We start from the raw sequence: 22,684 nt of genomic DNA, 5'->3' as shown, positions 1-22,684 counted from the left end.
GTAGATCTTTGTTATGTAGAATAGACAGGCCTTAATGGCCCATTGAAAAGGTGGGGGGATGAGTTTCTTCCTCCCTTTTTGGGGGAAATATTCTGCCCTTTAATATTTCCTAAGATATTTCATTTTCTAGGAGAGAGGTGGGTGCTAACTTCCTACAGTCAATAACAGCAAGAAGAGGAGTGGTACAAGGAGGGTGAAAAGTTTAAGATGAGCAGCCACAACAGTATGATTGGAGCTCCACTTTTTGAAATATGTTGTGAAAGACACATTAAAAAAAAGAGGTTGAACTTACATTGCAGTGTCAAATCTACCATTTTTTTATTTTGAACCCGACCCCGCAGAGTATCTACTCTAATGTTTATCAACATGCCAACTTTAAGCTGTGTGGACTTCAACTCCCAGAATTCCCCAACCGGCATGGCAGTTCAGGAATTCTTGGAGTTGAAGTCCACACAGCTTAAAGTTGCCAAGGTTGAGAAATACCGATCTATTCGACCAACAGTATCGTTTTCTCTTTGTCCATTTCTCAAAGCAACAACAATTTTCAGAATAGATTTAGGATTTAGCAGGAACATGAGCAAGTTTTGCAATTCTTTTATTGGTGAAAATGCAGGCTGCAAGAGGACAAGCGGTGGAGCCTACACACATTTCCATGCCCCTAGGCAGCAGCAGGGGTGGTTGCAGATCCCTAAGGCTGTATCTTACAAAACATCTCAATTTTCAAAGCATTTTTCTCTTTCATGGGACAGATTCCAAAACATGATATTTTTGTTCCAGACCTTCTTGCCACTCCTGTTATTGATTCAAGAGATTACAACCAGCATTCCAAGTTATGTAGAGATGCCAAAGCTGAAGGGTGTGTTTCTGTGTGTATATCCGTGTGTGGCGCAACAGTCCGGCCATTCTACTGTATCAAATGCCAGAAGTCAACATAACGGAAAAACACACGTCCTAGTCCTTGGGTATCACTGCTACAAATGTTGTGTTAAATATTTACTATATTCTGCTTAGATTTGACTTTTCCTCCAAGGATTTTGAAACACTGATGACCTCTCTTGGTACAACTGAACCTGGATTTACTGGATGGACCCAGTTCCTTCAATTCCTACAAAAACCACTGCCATAAAGCATTTGGCCCTCAAGTGTTGTATGAATCAACCAATGTCTGTCTCCTCTCCTTCATGTTTTATTCGGGTAATTTCAAGGCAGGTCCTAATATTTCCACACAATCCACTTACCAAGATGATTTCACTAACCCAGTTTCTGGACTAACGTACTACACCGAATCTTTACATAACCAAAAGCAAAGCAAAGCCATACTGCACTCATAGCCCTTATAGACCATATGAACCAATCTAAAAGACACAACATGGTAGACTAAGTTTGCAGCTTGGTTCTCATAACACAGAGGATCTAATTATGAATTACTGTCAAGTCTCAAGAGCATTTGCAACAAAGGTGGTATTCAGCCAGTATTGACAAGTTCTGGAGAATTGGTAGCAGAAATTTTGAGTAATTCGGAGAACCAGCAAATAGGCTGGCCCTGCCCCCTCTGCCTCCCAGCTGATCTTCTTTTGTTGCCTGAACAGGAAAACAGAGCTGGAAAGCAAGTTAGTGAGGTGGGGAGAATGGGGATTTTGCAGTATCCTTCTCCTACTATGCCCACAAAGTCACACCGACAGAACTGGTAGTAAAATTTTTTGAATCCTACCACTGGTTTGCAGCGTTACTACTATTAGGAAACAATCCAGGAGCAAAACACAGCACAGAGAGACTTAGACATTTAACAGTGGTTTATATACAACATATGCAGAAATATATGTGATAGCAAATACCCGAAAAGTAATCAGTCTTCTTCTTAACTCTGCAGTGAGAACTTAGCAATGGATACTGGCACAAGGAGGGAGAGAATACGCTCTCTCCTGACTGCCTTATATAAACACTTCTTAAAGTGGTAAAGACTTTTGTGGACCTTTACATAGTCTTCAACTGGCTATCCCAATGCTGATTCATCTTCGTTGCATCAGCCTTACATTTCATCAGCTTTACAGATGCATCAGCTTTACAACTGATTTAGCTTTTCAATCTCAATACCTTTACAATTATGGTAATCCATTTTCTAGATTTGTGTAATGCCCTAAACCACAAACTAACCAAACAAACACCCATCTACTCTCCCTTCCAAAAACCTTAACTAAAGTTTAAAAGAACCAATGGGTTGTGTGAATGAAACTACTAGCCCTTCAAAGAAGGTGTTGTGTAAACACACCATCCCAGGCTACATGAGGATTATAGCTGTAGGGATGACACTAGAGGATGAAAACTGCACCCCAGGTGAAGTTCCTGCCAGAAAAGCAAAATAAATCTAACAAATACATGAGAAAACCACTTACATGAAGTTCATTCATATTCATGACAGATGTGGAAGGCTTGATGGTGCCAAGGCGATACCTAATGCCTTCCTCCAGTGTCATCCCCCAGAACTGGCTGTAGTTAGAAGCTCTCCAGCTAAAGAAAGACAGGAGACAATCTGCTAAAAAAAATGCTTGGCTCTGCCAAGGGAGAATACTTAGAATGGGCCATAGTAATATTTTTAGGTTGCAACATCTAGATTCATTGTAGGATGAATTTAGTTTCCTCTTTCCTGGTTGCTAATTAGCTCAGAATGAAAAGTCCAACTCTTCATGGAGCCTGAACTAGTGAATGGGTTAAGCATCTAAGGCAGGATCCCCAACTCTGGACCATAGCCCACTAGTGGGCGGTGAGGTAATTGCAACTGGGATGCAGAAACGTCGGGAGAACACACGCACATGCACGTCCCTGCTTGCATGAGTGGCAGGCACTATTGTGGCCCAGCAGAGCTGGCAGCAGATTTGGACAGTGAGGAGGTTGCGGAGAAACATGGGCCAGTCCTGGAGTCTGGGGAAGGCTCTGATGAGGGCTCTGTGTCAGAGGCAGAGAGGGGACCAGGGCCATCTGGGAGTTATCAGTGACCTTCAGAGTTAGATGTCAGTGAGGCAGACAAACAGCTGGAGCTGTTCCCAGTGTGTGCAGAGTTGCCAGATGAAGGGAACAGCTAAAGAAATGGGCTCGACTTGGGAGTAAGGCCACAGGTGGGCGCTGAGGTCCCCTCCCAGAGGAAATAAAAGAGGAGCAAAAGGGGAGTGGAGTTTGCAAGAAACAATTAGTTCACTTAATTGGTTCATGATTCTCCTTGCCAAGTTTTGCAGATATCGGCTGGCAGCTCTCCAAGCCAGATAAGGTCTGTGACTGTAAATCCTCCTTTGAAAGACTTTGCTGGATGTGAATGAGCAGAATTCACAGTCAATTAATAAAAAGGTTTTTTGTCAGGACAAGGAGTTTGCTGCATGCTCTTGGGAAGCCTAGGTCAAAATAGGTGCTTGTGCATGCTGCTCATACAAATGGAGCTGCCTGTGCGCATGTAAGCTCACATGGAACCAGCCCCTCTCCTCCACCACCACACCACCCATCCACAAAGCCAGAAAGGTTGAGGAACTCAGATCTAAACAGCTGGTTTGTTCCAACTGCTTCAGAAAACATAAGCCTTAATTTCCAGTGATGGTTTTACAAACACCCTTAGTTTTTATTTTGAGTTGATCTACAAAAGCATCTGGATGCGACCTAAATTCTTCAGTTCAGCTCATGCGCCATCAATTCAAAGAATAGAATTTTTGTTCTTACCCATAATTTTCTCTGTTGATGGCATCGATCATGTCCCCATTGATAAGACAGACGCGGTTTTCACACTCCCATGTGCCATGCCCATTACAAGTACTGTGGAGGAAAGACACAGAAAGGATCATTAAGGACTCAAAAGGAGACCGAGTTAATCACAAATCCAAATCTGAGATCTGCAATTATAGGTCCTGCAATAGTAAGTCCTGGATTTATGACCAAAATTGGGATCAGAATTTCCATTGCTCAGCAAGGCAGCTGTTACATCAGTCATACCTCATTTTATAATCTTTTCCGGCACATCTATAAGCAAATCACTGCTGCTATTAAATGAATAATCTGTTGTTAAGCAAGGGATGTGTTCTGACCTAGGCTTCCCAAAAGAATGAAGCTGACTCCTTGTCCCAATTAAACCCCTTTTATTTAGTTTAAAGTGAATTCCTCCCCAGCAAAGTCCCGGCCAACAGTCTTTCAAGAAATTTCACAACTACAGACCTTTATCAGGCTTGGAGAGTTGCCAGACCAATATCTTCCAAATGCCACGCTGTAGCAGCAATTACTTGGCAAGAAGTCAGGAACAGATCTCCACCCTCGTGATTGAACTAATTGTCTCCTGCAAGCTCCCCTTCCCTTTCACTCCTCTTTATTCCCAATGGGAGGGGCCATTCATTGTCCACCTGTGCCTTTACCCCCGAGTTGGCCCTTGTTCCTTAGCTGTCCCCTTCTCCTGGCAGTTCTGTGCATGCGTACAATGGAAACAGGCTCCAGCTGTTCTTCCGCCCCACTAATGTCTGACTCCAAAAGCAACTGATAACTGTCAGATGGCCTTGGCCCCATCTCTGTCTCTGACACAGAGCCCTCATCAGAGCTTTCCCCAGACTCCAGGACCAGCCCATGTTCCTCCCCAACTTCCTCAGTGTCTGAATCTGTTGCCAGACTTGCTGGCCATTGGCAAGCCACAAAAGGATGGTCACCTGATGCTGCAACCTTCATAAATACATGTCAGATTGTCAAGCAGCTGAATTTTGGTTGTAAGTGCAAGGATCAGTCATAAGTCACAATCAGATTACAGGATTAACCCATTCCCTGGCTTTGCACATACTATGTTGAGAAGGAGGGCGATTGGGGTAAAAACATCTTTATTGTAATAAACTCTTCAAGATTAAAACCAACCAACCAAATCTAGCATAGTGGGCCAAGCAGCTGTATGGGTTGGCCCCAATCTTCTTAAGGGGGTTGAGTGAAACCAAGAGTTCTTCAAACACAACACCTTTAATTCACTCAGTTCCCAGCATTCCCCAGCCAGCATGCTGAGGAACATTGATTTAAACTAATAATACAAAGGTAACATCTCAGGGACCATGGGTGATCTGGCAAGTATCCAGAATGCCTCAACATTCCTAGACGTCACAAATTCCTGCACCATTCAGTGCACCATCTAGCAAAGATCAAATAATCTCCCGCTGTTTGTTTCCAGGAAACGGAACCAAGATGGATGAATGGGGTGTGGGGAGCGAGCGGAGGGCTCAGCCAGAATTAATTGTTTCTGACCTTTGGTGGAGGAAATAAACTTTAACAATAAATGGATATTTTTAAAAAGCCCTTTCCTCTTGGATCTCAACTCCACCACCTTTTCAAGGGCAGACGCAGCAGCCCTTGACTTGCTGCGCAAGAGGCAAAGTCCTAATTAAGAATTGCCCTAAAAAAACCTCTCGTTTGTGTGTTTGTTTCTTGAGCGACTCTGTCCAAGGGCTCAGTTGGCAAACATACTGCAGAAAAACTCCTGGGTCTAGAATGGGAGTGCAAAGGTTGAACAGCAGGAGAAGTAAATGGAGTTTGAAAGGAAGGCTGCCTTCAGCTTCCAGTGGCTGCTGTTTCCCTTCAGGCCAATGCTCCAGATCAGACATGCATAAGGACACACACAAGCCACAACATTCCTTTTTTACTCCTGTCCATTTGATGTAAGTTACTAAAAAAGGAAAAAAATGACATCAGTCCTTTCCTGCCCATCAATAATCTCTTGAGAGAAATGGAGACAGGGGCAGCTTCCCCCCACTTCCCACTTCTCCTTTACGTGTTGCCCATTCAAAGTATCCTTCAAGTCAAGTACAGTTCTTGGTGACATCATGGATGGAGTGAGGTGCTTTCCTTGGCAGCCATGCAGAAAAGGTCCGCTGTGGCTTTATCTCAGGAAGTGTTTTGACTTCCAGCTTGCAGCCTTAACAATCCTTGAAAGGCTTCCATTCACCTCTTCCCTGGGTCTTTCAACCCTCCTTGGGTTTTAGGGATCTACCAAGCTCAATTGGGCATCTACTAGACCTGTGATGGCTAACCTATGTCACGCGTGCCAGAGGTAGTACACAGAGCCCTCTCTGTGGAAATGCACACTGTGGGCAGCTGGTCTTCATGGGTGTTGAAGCACTGGAAAATGGCCCAAAAACCAGCCAAAACCAGCCAAAAATAACAGGCCGTTTTTAGACCAGTTTGGGGGCATTTTCGGGGCCATTTCGGGGCCATTTTTCAGGCCGTTTTTGACATCCAGAATGGCCAAAATAGCCTGAAAAACAGCTCAGAAAATGCCCTGAAAACAAATTGAAAAACTGCCTAGAAATAGCCCGAAAGGCAGCTAAAAATGCCAAAAAAACAGCCATGCACGCACTGGCCAGCTGGTCTTCGTGTTTCCGGCACTCCGGTGCGCACACATGCACGCACGTTCTGATTTGGGCACTCAGTGCCGAAAAGGTTCACCATCACTGCACTAAACCTTGAATAGCACAATGGGATCTAGTCGATTTCATAATTCTTTCATCAGATTCACCATGCCTAAGTTAAAATCACCACGCTTGGTGTTCCCATGTGATGCGGTGTACTTTCTCCTAGTAGCTTCCTAGCAGGAGTAAACCCAATCGTTTCATTCTGTGTTTATTTGTATCCCACCTTTATTATTTCGATAAAGTGCCTACAAATATTCTCCTTTATTGGTACAGAAATTAATTTTACAAAATAATAGCATGGAAATTCTGACGTGATATAAATATCATCCTCTATGTCTGTCTTCCTTTGAATGGCGCTGTCCAAATTTGGCTTTGCTATCTGTCTGGGAAAGGGAGTCCTGGTCCAACACATCTGGCAGGGCCCAGGGTGGGGATGATAACTGTGCAGGCTGCATCTGGGTGATGGAGCTGCATTTAAGCAGCAACCTTGGCCGTGTGGAATATAACCCTCCCTTTCATAGAAGATTAAGAAACACCGATTAAGAACTTTTTGCCTCTTTGACTTGGAGCCCCAAGCAGTATTAGCTATTCTTGATGCGATGCTTGGCATTCCTGTTTGGTCCAAAAATCCACCACCACCCCTTCCCCCCCTCCCTCTAACCCTCCAGTGACAGCTAATCTTTCTCCTTTTATGGACTGGGTTAGCAAAAGCAGCTCCTACATTTCTGAGAGAGGGTGCTGAGAGAGGCCGGTTTCTGGAAGCATCCCAAGGTGGGCAGTCCTTTAAGGAAATGCCAGTTTGAAATCAGATTTTCCGAAGGGGCTTCTCAGGTCAAGAGAGGCCCAGCTTGGCTAGCTGGTGGCTACAATTCTGGTTTGCAGTTCAGGACTCTCCTGATCTGACACCTGCTTCTAAGGGCAGCCCCGAATTCAGCAGGGAAGAAATTCTCTCCCATCCTTTTGAAAGAATAATCCCACCTTTTTCTGAAGCGATTGCTGACAAAATAAGATTATTGTTTCCATTTCTTTCACTTTAGCCTGTGGCTGAATTCACATAACCCTCTGAACTGGGGCAGTGAACAATCTACGTAGCTGTGATTCAGTTTCTAAAACTTAGCTGGTTTTCACTTGGATTTTTTTTAAAAATACTGTATTTTTCAGAGTATAAGATGCACCAAGATTTTGAGGAGGCAAATTAAAAAAAAGTTTTTGCACTCTGCACACCTCCCAAAAATGGCCCGTTTTTTGCTCATTTTTGCCCTCCCCAGCCCCCAGGAGCACTCTACAAGCCTCCTAAAAGCTATGCACGGCCATTTTGGTGAGGGGGGCAGGTTTCAGGAGGCAAAAATTGCTGTATTCAGTGTATAAAATGCACCGAGATTTTCAGCCTCTTTTTTGAGGGAAAAAGGTGCATCTTATACTCTGAAAAATACGGTAATTTTTATTGAACAGTTTTCCTCCATTTTTGTAACACAATTGTCATCATTGCAACATTTCCACATCGATATACATCCATTGTACCTCCATTTTTCCCTCTATATCCATACCTGTATACATATACGTAATTCTTTTATACATATTAATCTACAAGTGTACTAATTTATATATGATACATCTTACATTTTGTATCATGTCTATTTATGATATACAGCTTTGTAACCATTTTCTAACTCCTTAATATTTTTCCCTTGATGCTTTACTAATCTTTACATCTATCCTCTAACCATTTGTACCATATATAGTCCAAACCAAGCGATATTCAGACTTTTGTAAGTCTATCCATTTCGGCGCACTCTTAACACTTTTCTTATCACATTTTCCTCTGATGGTATATTTTTGTTTTTCCAATTTTGTGCGTAAATGATTCTAGCTGCAGTTATGACACGTAATATTAAATATTGAAATTTTTCTCATAATTCCCTGTAAGTATCCCTAATAAAAAATAGTTCTGGTTTTAATTCACTTGGATTTTTTTTAATGCAGCTGAGTGGTGGTGTGAATCCAGGCTGCTCCTTGGTTTAGGACTCAGCATCTTGGCCAAACCCAGAAATTGGTTCCTCAAAGAAACTGTATGGAGCAGTTTGTATGAAGGCAGTCAGTGCGAATGAGAAGGACGGGAGCTGAAGCTTTGGTTTCAATACTGACATGCCCAGTTCTGTTCAGTGTATCTGTGTAGTCAGGAGCCCCAGGCACTTGGGAACACACATAATTCAAATTCCTCTCCATTCCGAAGTTTCTCCCCTTTGCTCCCAACCATAAACAGATCCACAAGCCCTACTTGGAAGAACGCCTCATCCTAGACCTTTAAGGCAGTCCTTAGCCTCTTGGCCTTCATTCCTTTTATAGGACCTCTAAGCTCATTTTGGGATGGGGGGAGGCAGAGGCAGGGTGGGGCGAGAGATGGAGAAAAGGAAGAATGAAAAAAGAATGGAAGAAGAGATGAATAGATGTGCCTTGCCTTCATTTTGTCTTTTTTTTAATACCATGGAACTACAACATCCAGAGTCCCCAGCATCCAGCATCACATAACTCCAAGGCATGATAGGAGATGAAGAATGGGAACATTTCAATTAGGGGTGTCCAACCTTGGCAACTTTAAGACATGTGGACTTTGGCTCCCAGAATTCTATACTGGCTGGGGAATTCTGGGAGTTGAAGTCCACAAATTGTTCTGATCTAGGCTTTCTGATACCTTTTTTTGTGAAAAACAGGCCATTTTGGGGAGGTCTGCAGAGTGCAAAAACTTTTTTTTTAATTTGCCTCTTCAAAATCTTGGGGCATCTTATACTTTGAAAAATATGGTAGTCCTTGACTTAGTAATATTTGTTTAACAACCATCCAAAGTTACAATAGCATTGGAAAAAGTGACTTATAACTAGTCCTCGTCCTTACAACCATTACAGCATCCCTGCAATCACTGATCAAAATTCAGCACTTGGCAACCAGTGTGTATTCACAATAGATACAGCATCCTGTCTGACACAGCAAAACGGAGAGAAGGAACAGACTGAGCTCCCCAAACCCAAGACTTACCAGAGGTTGCAATTATCACGGTAAGTTGCTCCAGCATGGAACTTGACACCATTGCGAATGCAACCTGGGGAGAAAAAAGATGCCAAAACAAAGAGAGTTAGTCTTCAGAGCTCTATATTTTGTAAGATGGCTCAGCATTTAGACCAGGAGTGCCCAACCTTGGCAACTTTAAGACTTATGGACTTCAACTCCCAGAATCCCCCAACAAGCCATGCTGGCTAGGGAATTCTGGGGGTTGAAGTCCACAAGTCTTAAAGTTGTCACGGCTAGAGACTCTGATTCAGATTAATTTTTTGAATAGGTAGCAAAGTCCTTGTTTTGTTATTACCCAAAACCATGGGTATGTGCAAAGAGGGAAAGCTCGTGGCATCACATGCATCGTGTAATGGCACAAATGGCATGAATTGTGTTGTTGACATCAGCTGCAAGGCAAATTGCACCATCTGGATAACTATTTCCCCATTGGCAGGCAATCTCTCCCCTCCTGCATCTGGAATGCACGGTTCTTTAGAACAGTATTCGCGCAGGTGGTGTTAGCCTTTGGGCTATCACTTTCAGGATCCCCAATAACAGGCCCTGGACATTCCAGAGGTTGAAATTCTACACATCTGGATTGGGAAATTCAGGTTGGGAAAGCCTGCGAAAGAGGTGAAAGGTGAAATGAAGCAACATCAAAACCTTTAGAATTACAACCATTCAACTTGAATTTTTAAAAATACACTATAGGAGAGAGATAAAAGAGAATGTTGTGGCCCGCCAGAGGCCAGCAAAACTGGCATCAGATTCGGACAGTGAGGAGGTTGGGGAGAAACATGGGCCAGTCCTGGAGTCTGGGGAAGGCTCTGATGAGGGATCTGTGTCGGAGGCAGAGAGGGGACCAGAGCCGTCCGACAGTTATCAGCTGCCTTCAGAGTCAGACATCAGTAAGGCAGACAAACAGGTGGAGCCAGTGTGTGCATGCACAGAGTTGCCAGACAAAGGGAACAGCTAAAGAACAGCGGTCGACTTGGGAGTAAGGCCACAGGTGGATGATGAATGGCCCCTCCCAGAGGGAATAAAAAAGGAGCAAAAGGTTAGTAGAGTTTGCAGGAGACAATTAGTTCGCTTCATTGGTTCGTGACTCTCTGAGGCTCCTTGCCAAGTTTTGAAGATATTGGCCTGGCAGCTCTCCAAGTCAGATAAGGTCTGTGACTGTAAATCCTCCTTTAAAAGACTTTGCTGGATGTGAATGAGCAGAATTCACAGTGAATTAATAAAAGGGGTTTTTGACGGAACAAGGATGTTGCTTCAGGCTCATGGGAAGCCTAGGTCAGAACAGAGAAGAATGAAGAGAGAGGAGAATTGAGGTTGACAAGATTGAGCTCCAGTTGCTCTTTTGAGGAGTGCAAAAAGAAAGGTGCAATTACTTTTACTGCACTACCGTATTTTTGGACTATAAGACACACCAGAGTATAAGATGCACCATGATTTTGAGGAGGTAAACTTTAAAAAAAAAATTGCATTCTGCAGGCCTCCCAAACCCTCTGCATGCCTCATTTTTTTGCACACTCAAAAAAGGGCATGCAGAGTTTTGGGAGGCTTGCAGAGTGCTCCTGGGGGCTGGGGGAGCAAAAAATGGCTTGTTTTTGCCTTCCCCAGCCCCCAGGAGCACTTTGCAGACCTCCCAAACCGTCTGCACGTCCATTTTTGCAAGGGGACGGGGTTTCGATAGGCCAAAAATGCTGTATTCAGTGTATAAGACACACCCAGATTTTAATCCTCTTTGGGGGGTGCGTCTTATACTCTGAAAAATATGGTATTTATTTTATTAATCAAATTTATATGACCGTTCTCTCATGGAAAAAGATTCTAGGCAGCGTACAACATTATTATGCTTTGCTTGTGCATTTTTTTCAATAAATCAGATGCTACAAACCCAGTAACAAGATCCTTGGAAATGTTTTATTGTTCTATTTGCAGGCAGTTAAAGCATCATTATGTTTTGACACGTGCAAGAGAACACAATGCATTCACAACTATGCACCCTGGAGTGGTTTTCTCCCACTCCCTTTTTCATCTGAACAATTACTTATAGTTTCAGGACTCCACTCCCTTATAAATATACATGGATCAGAAAAAATGCCGGGCTTCTAACCTATCCAAAGGGTGGGGGGAGGGGGGGTGAAAGCTTGTAAAAGTTAAACTGTATTTAAAACCCCACCATTATTCAACAAGGTTGGGTGGAAATGGATCCAAAGAGGTCAACGTTTGATTTTATCTAAGTCTTCAACCCAGAACACATTTTGAAGGCGAAACTTCAGATCCTGAAAATGTAAAGGGCTATACTGAGGCCTCAGCTGCATGGAACAGGGCATCGTTCAATCAGAGAATGTTCAAATCCAATTTGATTTTTAAATTCCCTGGCTTAACTTTTGGGAAATATTTCTCTACAGCTCTCAGAAGAGGCAGTGATGGACAAGACGGGCATTTCCTTATCTGCAGGATTTCCTTGCCTAATAACTTATTACGGTTTGCAGTCAGTCACATGTTTAGATTGGGTTACACTTTGTTATCTACCTACTGAATGCTTCCCAAAGACCTGGGTTAGACAGATGTTGTTTGATGGTGTTAAAGGGAACAGTGATAGGCTGTTCTAAGTAAAGTTAGGGGCTGTCAGACTCTTAAACACAACCACAATCACTCCACGCACACCAGTGGTGGAATTCAATTTTTTACTACCGGTTATGTGGGCGTGGCTTGGTGGGCGTGGTGTGGCATGGCTTGGTGGGCGTGGCAGGGGAAGGCTACTGCAAAATCCACATTTCCTCCTGATCAGCTGGGACTTGGGAGGAAAAAAATTGATGGGGGCGGAGCCAGTCCAGTGCTGTGGTTTTACGATCTTTCTTACCACAGTTGTTAACCGAATCACTACAGTTGTTAAATTAGTAACACGGTTAGTAAATGAATCTGGCTGGTTGACTTTGCTTGTTGGAAGTTTGCAAAAGGTGATCAGGTGGCCCTGGGACACAGCAACCGCAGGGGTGAAATTCAGCAGGTTCTGACCGGTTCTGGAGAACCGGAAGTGGAAATTTTGAGTAGTTCAGAGAACCAGCAAGTACCACCTCTGACTGGCCCCAGAGTGGAGAGGGAATGGGGATTCTGCAGTATTCTTCCCCTGCCATGCCCACCAAGCCACGCCCACTGAAACAATAATAAAAAAAATGAATTTCACCACTGAGCAACCATCATAAATACATGCTAGTTGCCAAGCATCCAAATTTTTAACACTTTACCAGGGGGATGCTGCAACAGTTACATGTGTAGAAATGGTCATAAGTCATTTTTTCCAGTGCCATTGTAATTTTGGATGGTCACTTAATGAATGATTGTAAGTTGAGGATGTTCTGTATAGAATTCAGCATTTTCCCCCTACCTCTTCCCCCTTTTTTGAACCCCAACACCATAAAAACAAAACATTTGGGTTAACAGCCTGGATTTAGAGCATGGGTTGGCAACCTTAAGCACTCAAAGAGCCATTTGGACCCATTTCTCACAGAAAAGAAAACACCGGGAGCCACAAAACCTTTCCCAGGCCTGACTATTTCTTGAGCAGCCACAAAACTAGCATATGTAGTTGAATTAAACATCCTGTTTTCTTCTGAAACTTTTCTTTTCTTGGATCTATCCATGGTTGTCCTACTGGGGCCTGAAAAGCTCAATAAATCGTGTGCCGGCAGGTATCACACTTTGGCGGTTGTGATGCATATTTTGAGGGACAGGGAGCAGCAGAGGGACAAAAGAGCCACATGCAGCTCCAGAGCCGTGGGCTGCTGACCCCTGGTTTAGAGAAATGGCAGATTGCTGAGAGCATCACTTCCAGCCTCTCCATCAGGAATTCAATAGAAAGAGAGCTATTGTACCAAAGCAAATATATATATATATCAGATTTTCCTTATTAGGGACCAAGGAAACAGATGAGGTTGCTGCAGAAGTGACTTGTATCCATGGTGGGACTGATTGTAGTTGTTTGAAAGGCTGTTTCATAGACCCAGGAATGACTTCTGAAATGTGGGTGGGTGGAAACCCATATGGATTTAGCAAGCAACAATACAACTATACATCCACACTGCTCAATTTTTCAACCTATTTATAAAGGCTTATAAATCCTAACGGTTAACACTTTTTAAACAAAAACAAGTGACTAGTTTGTAATATTATATATCAATTAAATAATAGTTGTGATGCTCCTCCCCTTCACAACATGTCAGTTTCTCTCATTGTCTTTTAACAGGTGTATTTTTTTTTAATCCTGAGTGAGTCACCAGAGTTGTTCACAAGTCTGTGGCCTTAAAAATTGAAATAATAAATAAATACAAAACTATATTACTGTGTTACTATTGCATAAAAGACCACCATGAATGCTTAAAAAAAGAAAAGCAAAGTAAAAAGGCAAAAATAAAAATAAAATAAAACAAAACTTCTTTTAAAAAGTACATTCACATACAGAGAGAGGGGATGCAAAAAGTATATTGAATTGCAAATGTGGAATTCTTTCCAAGTTTCTTCTTGATAGACATTACCAAGAAGAAAACCCCACTCCCACCAATGCTGAAAGAGCAAATCTGTTATACATAAACAGACAGCAAACCTCACTCCTTTCTAGCACTGATGATATTACCTAGTTGGGTAATGAAACGTCTGCAAGTAAACAGTCAAGCTCAGAGGACACCATTGGCACCACAGTTCAACCCAGAGCTACAAATGCTATAGTTTCTTTTATTGAATTGCAAATATAAACCGGAGGTGGGGGAATTAGGAGTCCAGGATGAAACTGGTGGTAAGAGATGGTGTAAGACTGCAAAATTCACAGATCTTCTTCTCCATTCTGATTAGCCCTGCACTCACCATTAGAATAAGGATATGCTTAGGGTACCAAGGGAAAGGGAAACCATAGAGTTTCACCACTACCACCAGCATCATGCCTTTAATTCTTTCACTGTTTTGAGCCCTGAATGAATTTTTGCATCTTGTCAGTTAACCCGTGGAAGGACCAAGGGGATCCAATTTAGCAAATGGATTCTCTGCCCAGTTGCTGGGTGGATGTGGCCATGGTGGGTATGGTCTAGTCAGCATCCTGCACCATGGTGGGGGGGGGGTGCGATGGGGTGTTTTCACTCTCCCTGGGCTCCAGAAGTTTTTCTCAAGCCTCCGGGAGGGTGAAAGGGGCCTCTTCTGGGCTCCGGAAGCCAAAAATAGGCCCATTTTTGGCCTTCTGGAACTTCCGTGAGGTCCGTTTTTCACCCTCCCCAAGCTTCCGCACGGGCCCTGTACTTACCTGGCATCCAAAACCAGCTGCGTGGAGATTTCTGGAAGGGGGGGAGCATGGTGGGCAGGGCCAGCCAGGGGTAGGATTTGTGGGTTTGCCAAACTGGATAGATTCTTAGCTAGAGGATCGCCCGAACCTGTGGAAACCTGCCGCAGCCCACCCCTGAAACCGTTGTTGGGCTGGGCTTAAGGTATCCATCAGTTGGCCTTAATCCAGCCCTTATTCCAATTCAGCGGGAAATTCCTGCCGTACCTTCAAATCAGGTGTAACTTCAGATCCACTGCTTACCTTTCTGCACTGGATAAGGTGGTTCGATGCCCAAGCAGTATTCCCAAAAATCAGGGCAACAATCAGATATGGTTCGGTTGCAGAAGAGGTCACAGTAGCAAAGGGTATCAAAGTAGGGGACAGTGCAGGCATCATCTCTCCCGTGGCAACAAGCATCTTGCCGGCCACAGTATGAGCCTTCTGCATCCCGTATCCCCTGTTCGTGCAATCCAGGTGCCAGTTCCCTGCGCGTGCGATGCACCCGAGCAGGAAGAGTCTCACCCATCAACAGTAAGGTGCACAGAAGAATCCAGTTTTTCATGGTGCCTTCTGAGTTACTGAATCCCAGATGTTCTGGAGAGAGGAGACAAATAAATCTGGAATCACGTAGCACAACTTCCACCTAGCCCAGTCTGCTAAGAACAGACCCCTTGGAAAGATATGAATTGCCCACAGGTGAACTGGAAAGCACTGGGAGAAACTTTGATTCTTTTGCAAGGATGTTTCCTAAACTGGGTCATCAGGAAGCAGAGGGAGAATATTCTCCTAATGAATTTTGCTCACTATAATCACATACCACCTGAGGTAAATCCTTCAAGATAGACCAGACCAGGAATTCGGTATCATGCAGGTCAATTATTTTTGTTGCAAAGCTATAGAAGCAGAACCTTTCTGTCTGAATATGTTTCCCCTTCCCTCCCTTTATTTTTATAAGTAGGAAGGGTCTTGTGTGAGATGCTTCCTCAGGTTACATTCCTCTTCAAACTCAAGTTTCTTTTATCTCCACAGTGACTTGGTAGCGATTTTTCCTCTTGTCCCTCAAGGCCATTTCTTCTAGCCCTGATTTTTGCCTTGATCAGAAATTCCAGGACAATAGGGGAAACAACTACGTGAAAGGTAGGACTAACCCATCCCTTGTATTATTACAGCCATCAAAACTACATGAAGGCATCCCTGTCAGATGCAAGCAACCAGATCCACATATGCGGGGTTCACGTTTATTGTAAAAGGTAAAGGTACCCCTTGCACATATTTGCTCATTCTTGACTCTAGGGGGAAGTGCTCATCTCTATTTCAAAGCTGAAGAGCCAGTGCTGTCTGAAGACGTCTCCGTGGTCATGTGGCCAGCATGACTAAACACCCAAGGTGCATGGAATGCTGTTACCTTCTCACCTAAGGTGGTTCCTATTTTTCTACTTGTATTTTTACATGTTTTCAAACTGCTAGGTTGACAGAAGCTGGGACAAGTAACAGGAGCTCACTCTGTTATGCAGTGCTAGGGATTCAAACCACCAAACTGCCGACCTTTCTGGTCGACAAGGTTAGCGTCTTAGCCACTCAGCCACTGCATCCCATGTTTATTATACTCTATCTATAATACAAGAATCTCCCCAGGCTTGGGAATAAACAGATAAGGACCCATGGAACTTAGGGGGTGTCAATCCTTAGTCTCTTGCTGCTGTGCAACAACTCAAGACTAACTCCTCACTCGATCCCTCCTCCTTGCCTGGCTGGGAGTTTCCCAACAGTCCAGGAGTTGACATCAAGAATATGTTCTTTGCTTCTAACCAAAGATTCTACAAGTCTCCCTTGGAGTCTATTAGCATGGGTAAGTTTTTGGTGAGCGTTTCACCTATAAAATTCCAAATCTGGCTTGAATCATTTCTGTTACATTGTCATATCCATTGCTGGGCCCACCATGTCTCTTGAGCTCAGGCTTCCTAACCAGCTCTCAGAAGGAGAGATTACATTCAGGACATTGTCCTGCTTACACAGTCATCCAGAATGGAAAAAAAGCAAGCAAAAAGTTGACCTGAAAGAGCTCACTTGAACTAGGAGGGGAGAGGACAACCATGTCACAGCCAGTTAATTCCACGACTCTTAGCTTCCTTCCTCTTCTCACTTTAGCCCCACCCACAAAGTTGTGAAGTAGATTTGATTAAGGACCATCACACACCCTATAAGAAATAGCCCATTATCCTTTCTGAAGGACATGACTGCACAACCTTGCCTTCAACACACCTACTGTCTATAGCCATGATGGCGAATCTATGGCACGCGTACCACAGGTGGCACACAGAGTCATTTGTTAGGGCACACAAGGTGTTGCCCTGTCAGCTCCAGCATGCCAGCTGACTTCGGCCTTCTTTTGAGGCCGTTTTTCACCGTCCAGAGCCTTCAAGGAACCTCCTGAAGGCTCTGGAGGGCAAAAAATGGCCCTATGGACAAACCAGAAGTCACAATTCCCAAACTTCCAGGTTCCCCGTAGTTCCGTTTTTTGCCCTCCGGAGGCTTCAAGGAAGCTCCTGAAGCCTCTGGAGGGCCTCCGGGGTGACTGTTTTCTAGGAGGCTTTCTAGGAGCCTGCGGAGGGCAAACAAACTGCAGCAAAAGCGGGGGGCGGGCGTTGGTCATGTGTGCATGCGTGCGGGGGGGGGCGTGCATAGCATTATGGGTGTGTCACACCCGTGTATGACCTGCGCTTCCCCCACTTTTGGCACGGGAGCCAAACAAGGTTAGCCATCACTGGTCTATAGCAAAAGAGCACATCGCCAGTAGCCACAGCCACATCTTTCCTTGCTGCACTTCACAAGTCATTTGTCCACTTTGGCTGGTCCAAAGCTCAGCCGGGCAGTCATTCTACAGTGGATTATTATAGGGTAAGCTTAAAGACAGGGATGGGGTGAGGTTTGGGGGTTGGTTCAGGGGTAAAATGCTACCGGTTCACACCAGTTCGTGCAAACCGCTAGGGACAATTGTCGTAGGTTCCGCAAACCGGTAGTAAAAAAAAAAAAACTTCTGAGGATCGTGCGGTTCAGCTGTGAGTGATGCTTTCCCCCCACTTTTTTAAAAAATGAAAAAAAGCTTCCAACAATCGCACAGATCAGCTGTGAGCCACCCGATCCTCGGAAGCTTTTATTTCACTTTTTAAAGCATTTTTCCTCCCTATTCGCCCAAACTGGCAGGAAAAAAAGGTTCCATGACAATCAGCTGTGAGCTGTGCAATTGTGAGAACCTTATTTTCACTTTTTAAAGCATTTTTTTCCTCCCTATTCGCTCAAACTGTCAGGAAAAAAAATGCTTTAAAAAGTTTGGTGGGGGGAAAGGTTCCCACAATCACATGGCACAGCTAAATCTTTTTTTCCACTTCTTAAAGCATTTTTTTACTACCAGTTCGGGCAAATAGTTAGTAAAAAAATGCTTTAAAAACTTTAAAAAGTTGACCATGCCCACCCAGTCACATGGCCATGCCCACCAAGCCACACCCACCAAGCCACACCCAGAGAACCGGTGGCAATTTTTTTTACATTTCACCACTGGATTGGATGCTCTGCTTCTATTGCCCCACAGTGCTGACAGGCTCCAACTCTGATCCTTTGCTAAGTGGGGATGAGAAGAATCCTAGGATACTAGAATGACTTCTTCTACTATGCCAGGACTATGATTGAAGGGAGCCTAGCAGCTCATTTATCTGGTCTATGTACAAAGGTGGTCTGGTTCACACATGTTGTGTGAAATAAAGCCAGGGAGGTCTCACAATACATTGAGCCCGAGACTACCCAATCCTATTTTCCCTTGGTCTTACGAGCTGTGGAAACCCAGCCAATGTATATACACACAGAGAGTTGGAAGGGACCTTATAGGTCATCTAGTCCAACCCCCCACTCAAGCAGGAGACCCTACACCATTTCTGACAAATGGCAGTCCAATCTCTTCTTGAAAGCTTCCAATGATAAAGCTCCCACAACCTCCGAAGGCAACTTCTGTTCCATTGGTTGATTGTTCTCACTGTCAGAAAGTTCCTCCTTATTTCTAGGTTGCATCTCTCCTTGGTCACTTTCCATCCATTATTCCTTGTCCGGCCTTCAGGTCTTCAAGCAGGAGACCCTACACCATTTCTGACAAATGGCAGTCCAGTCACTTCTTGAATTGGACTGCCATGTGAATGGCTTTCCTTTCTCTTCCCAGGGAACTGGACACTTACACCTATTTCGTTAATCCCTGGATCATTTTTCTCTTGTGCATATGAACTAATCAAAAAGCAGAAAACGACAAACCTAGAATGCCCAAATAAACCTGCTTGGGGGAAAGGTGTTCCTAAAGAAGAAAATCTGGGCTAGAAGTCCCCTATCCCCTGTTTCGTTAGCCGTGGGCCCAGCAGTCACCATCTCCACCCCTTTGCAAGGGAATCCTCTCCTGCCCTTCCCACTCCCCCAAACCTTCCCTCATAAGGAATGAAGACCTCCTGGATGATCTCAGCCAGCAGCAATGCAGTAGGGCCACCATTCCCAAAAGCAGAGGCAGCAGCAGTGGCCACCAACTCCGGAGGAAGGAGCCGAAAGTCAAAAGCCAAGGAAGGAATTTCCGCTGCCTTTCCTGTCCACCTTTCCCTTGGTCTTCCGGGATGCAGGGGCCATCCCAGCAAGCTTCAAGTTTCATTTTGATTAACTTTACTCTCTGACCTCTTTCAACAAAGTCCAAAGCAACCAAAGGTTTGTTTTATGTGCCTTATCTGCTCCGACCAGCAGTGTGAACTGTGAGCTTCAGAGATATGTTCAAGCTCAGAAGGGATTCGTTTCCTGCTTTCGTTTCATTTCAGAAGCATTTTGACAGGGGCAGCAAGAATATGCAACGATCCCAGAAGACTAGACTGCTCTAATCCACTAGAGACTTCCCAGGTCCCACTGAGGGGAGGTCTCTAGTAGCAGAAGGCTTATAGAGTTATTAAAAGCTGCACTCATGACCGTCTAGTCCAGTGATAGCTAACCTTTTTGTCATCACGTGCCAAAAGTGCATGCTGGGGGTGTCATGTTTGTACACATGCCCACACCCATAAAGCAATACATGTGCGACACACACATCCCCCATGCATACGCACTGGATACCCACCCACCCACCACAGTCCATTTTGGGCTTAGCAGGCCTCCCTGAAGCCTCCTGGGACCAAAATCGGCACAGGGAGGGGCACCCCTTGCATTCTCCCCTTCCACCGTGCATGCGTGTGCCCCTCCATGCATGCACACGCATCTTCTGCATGTGCCCCACCCCCACGCATGCACGGCAAAGACCCAAAAATCAACTGGCCTGGGGGAGACACACACACATGCATGGTGGAGCTGTGGGGTGACAGCCCGCATGCCTGCAGAGAGGGCTCCGCATGTCACCTGTGATACGCATGCCATAGATTCCCCATCACGGATCTAGTCAAAAGGTCTGTTGCTGCCCCACCCAGCTGCACCGGATGAAGGAAATCTATGCCTGGCCAGCCACTCAAATGCAAACATCAGCTGCATGTTTTAAATTGAATCCATGTCAATCTGCCTAAGTGCTCAGAGTCCACCTCTGCTTGAATGCTTAACTAATATGAATTTTTTTTAAAAAAAACAATTCTGAAGTTTTAGAATAGCACTGGAAAAATTGTTTATAAAATGGGGGAATGCCCTTCTAAAATGCTTTGCATGCCACTTCTGTCACCTTGGGAGAAAGGTAAGCTTTTTCTTTCCAAAATGATTTTCCTAACCTTTTTTTAGATCTTGATGAGCTTCCTCTGGCAGAAAAAGGGATAAAAATCAAGGACCTCATCATTTAGGGCTGATGAGCAGAATGATCGATCAATCCATTCTTTCATTTCAGGACTCCTGAGTCTTAAAAGAACTGCATAGAGTATTTTCATTCAATAAAGGAGAATATTTTGTAGCTCAAGGTTGAAATGAGGGGTCCTTGGTGCTCTCGGAGCTGGATTGTTTTCTTGCAGATGTTTCATGACCCAAACCAGGTAACAACACTCAGTGGTGATATTACCTAGTTTGGGTAATGAAACATCTGCAAAAAAAAAAAATCCAGCTCAGAGAGCACTAAGTACCCCTCATTTCAGAAATGCCCTTTTCCACTATTGTACCGGCAAGTAGCATTGCATTCTTTCTTGCCTATTCTGCATTTTAATCACCTGCTGTGCCCATTTAAGCCAGTTCCGCTTGATCAAACACCAGGGTTGCATTCGCACACTGCCCTTCACCTGCTTTCAGAATTAACCCGTTTTCTTGAAGGAGAATCACCCAGTGCACTATTCCTGAAATGATCCAAATTGCTTGAGTTCAGACAAGGTGCTCAGCTATCTCAAAAAACAAACAAACAAAAAATCCAGAATTGTTCACATTCACACAACTTGGCATATAGTAGAAAAAGCAAAGGCAGGGTTTCCTTCCTAAGCAGGGGGTTGGACTAGAAGACCTTCAAGGTCCATTCCAACTCTAGGGGAAGTAGAGAAGGGAACGGAGAGGAGGAAAGAAGAATGGAGAGAAGGAGAGAAGAAGGGAGGGAAGAAAGGAAGGAAGTAGAAGTAGGGTTGTTGTAAAATAAGATGGGTGTATGGGATGGTAGAAAAGCAATCTCAATTGTATTTTTAACTTTAAGGGGAGGAAAAAACTGTTATAAATGTTAAAGGATAACACATATTATCAATAATAGTTATAAGATTGTATATTTATGAGTGTATGTATGAGAAATAAAAATGAAAAACTTTTTTTTTAAAGAGTCCCTTCCAACTCTGTTATTCTATTTTGGGGTGGTTTTTCTTTTTTGGTGTTGTAATTAAGCATGATTGACTCCAGCCACAAGACCACACCTTCAAAGATCCAGAAGGAGCAGAGATTTCGGCTTTGGGGATCCAAATCGGAAAACTTTGCCATGGAAAATCAGGAGTTTTCTTTATTTTGTTAAAAGGCACCAGCGCTTTCTGCTCACTTCATCTGATGCCTCTGTGAGGAGCAGCTCCTCAAAGTTTGTGCCTTTTAATAAAAATTTGCCTGCGGGAAAAACGGTGCTATTAGACATCCTCAGATGCTAAGACACGGAGCTCGTCGATCAGAAAGGTCGGCAGTTCGGCGGTTCGAATCCCTACTACAGGTCTTCTGCGTGAGGAGGGGGTTGGACTAGATGACCTCCAAGGTCCCTTCTAACTCTCTTAGTGTTTCTTGCCAGGTGAAGTAACACCACTCTCCTTGCCAAGGAGTTCTCCTTTCAGATTCGGAAGTGGATAGGAAGATGCAGACCCAAAGAACGACAGCATCTCCTGAAGGGAATGTCCTCCCCTTTCGAAGCGGGCAGCATCAGCGGACCCAACCCCGTTCTAGCCACTGCCCAAATCTCGAGCGCCCTGCTTTCCTCTTCCTCCCGGCTCCTGAGACTGCATTCCCCACCATCCCTTCTCCCCGGGCCCTAACCTGCCTGTAAGCATCAGAGGAAGGAAGCGGAGTGGAGAAGGCGAAAGAAAAGAAAGTGAAGTGGGAAAAGGGAGGGAGAGAGAGAATTTTGCCCCGCCAAAACGCTCGTACCTGGCGCGTCTCTGCGCAAACGGAGCGGTCGGTCTCTCCGCCTCTGTCTGAGCGCAAAGTCAGGCGTTGCAGGCGCACGTCCCTCTCCCCCTGGCCGTCCCGGCACTCGCCCTTATATGGAGTCGGGGACTCCCAGCCCACCTCTCCTCCCTCGGGCCCTCCCCTCCTGCCCACTCCGCAGCCCCGAGAGAGGCAGGCAGGTAGGGCTGGCTGGCTGATGGGTAGACGGACAGGACTCGCTCCTGAGACCCGGTGGAAGACTTCGAAGCTCAGTCGGAGCGCGGCTCGGTGCCAACTTCGCCCGCTGGCCTCGAAGCAGCCGCCCTCCAACTTCGGC

General features: G+C 44.7%; 1 protein-coding gene across 2 annotated transcripts in view; it reads right to left on the bottom strand.

Annotated features, from left to right (window-relative positions):
- Window positions 1-22,454, bottom strand: part of TINAGL1 (tubulointerstitial nephritis antigen like 1) — a 44,572-nt gene extending 22,118 nt beyond the window's left edge. The window contains exons 1-5 of one of the 2 annotated variants that reach the window (XM_032227365.1): window positions 22,348-22,454; window positions 15,037-15,369; window positions 9,444-9,507; window positions 3,703-3,795; window positions 2,394-2,508 (exon numbers count right to left, since the gene is read on the bottom strand). In XM_032227365.1, coding sequence (XP_032083256.1) covers window positions 2,394-2,508; window positions 3,703-3,795; window positions 9,444-9,507; window positions 15,037-15,337 — 573 coding nt within the window. In that variant the 5' untranslated portion in view covers window positions 15,338-15,369; window positions 22,348-22,454. Of the gene's footprint in view, window positions 1-2,393; window positions 2,509-3,702; window positions 3,796-9,443; window positions 9,508-15,036; window positions 15,370-19,256; window positions 19,467-22,347 lie in introns of those variants that run through there. The other variant, XM_032227364.1, reaches the window with a different exon arrangement.
- Window positions 22,455-22,684: the final 230 nt, after the last annotated feature.

This window comes from Thamnophis elegans, chromosome 12, assembly GCF_009769535.1.
Source record: "Thamnophis elegans isolate rThaEle1 chromosome 12, rThaEle1.pri, whole genome shotgun sequence".
Taxonomy (NCBI): domain Eukaryota; kingdom Metazoa; phylum Chordata; class Lepidosauria; order Squamata; family Colubridae; genus Thamnophis; species Thamnophis elegans.
The sequence above is the reverse complement of the archived record's forward strand: the minus strand, read 5'-3'. Positions and strand labels throughout refer to the sequence as shown.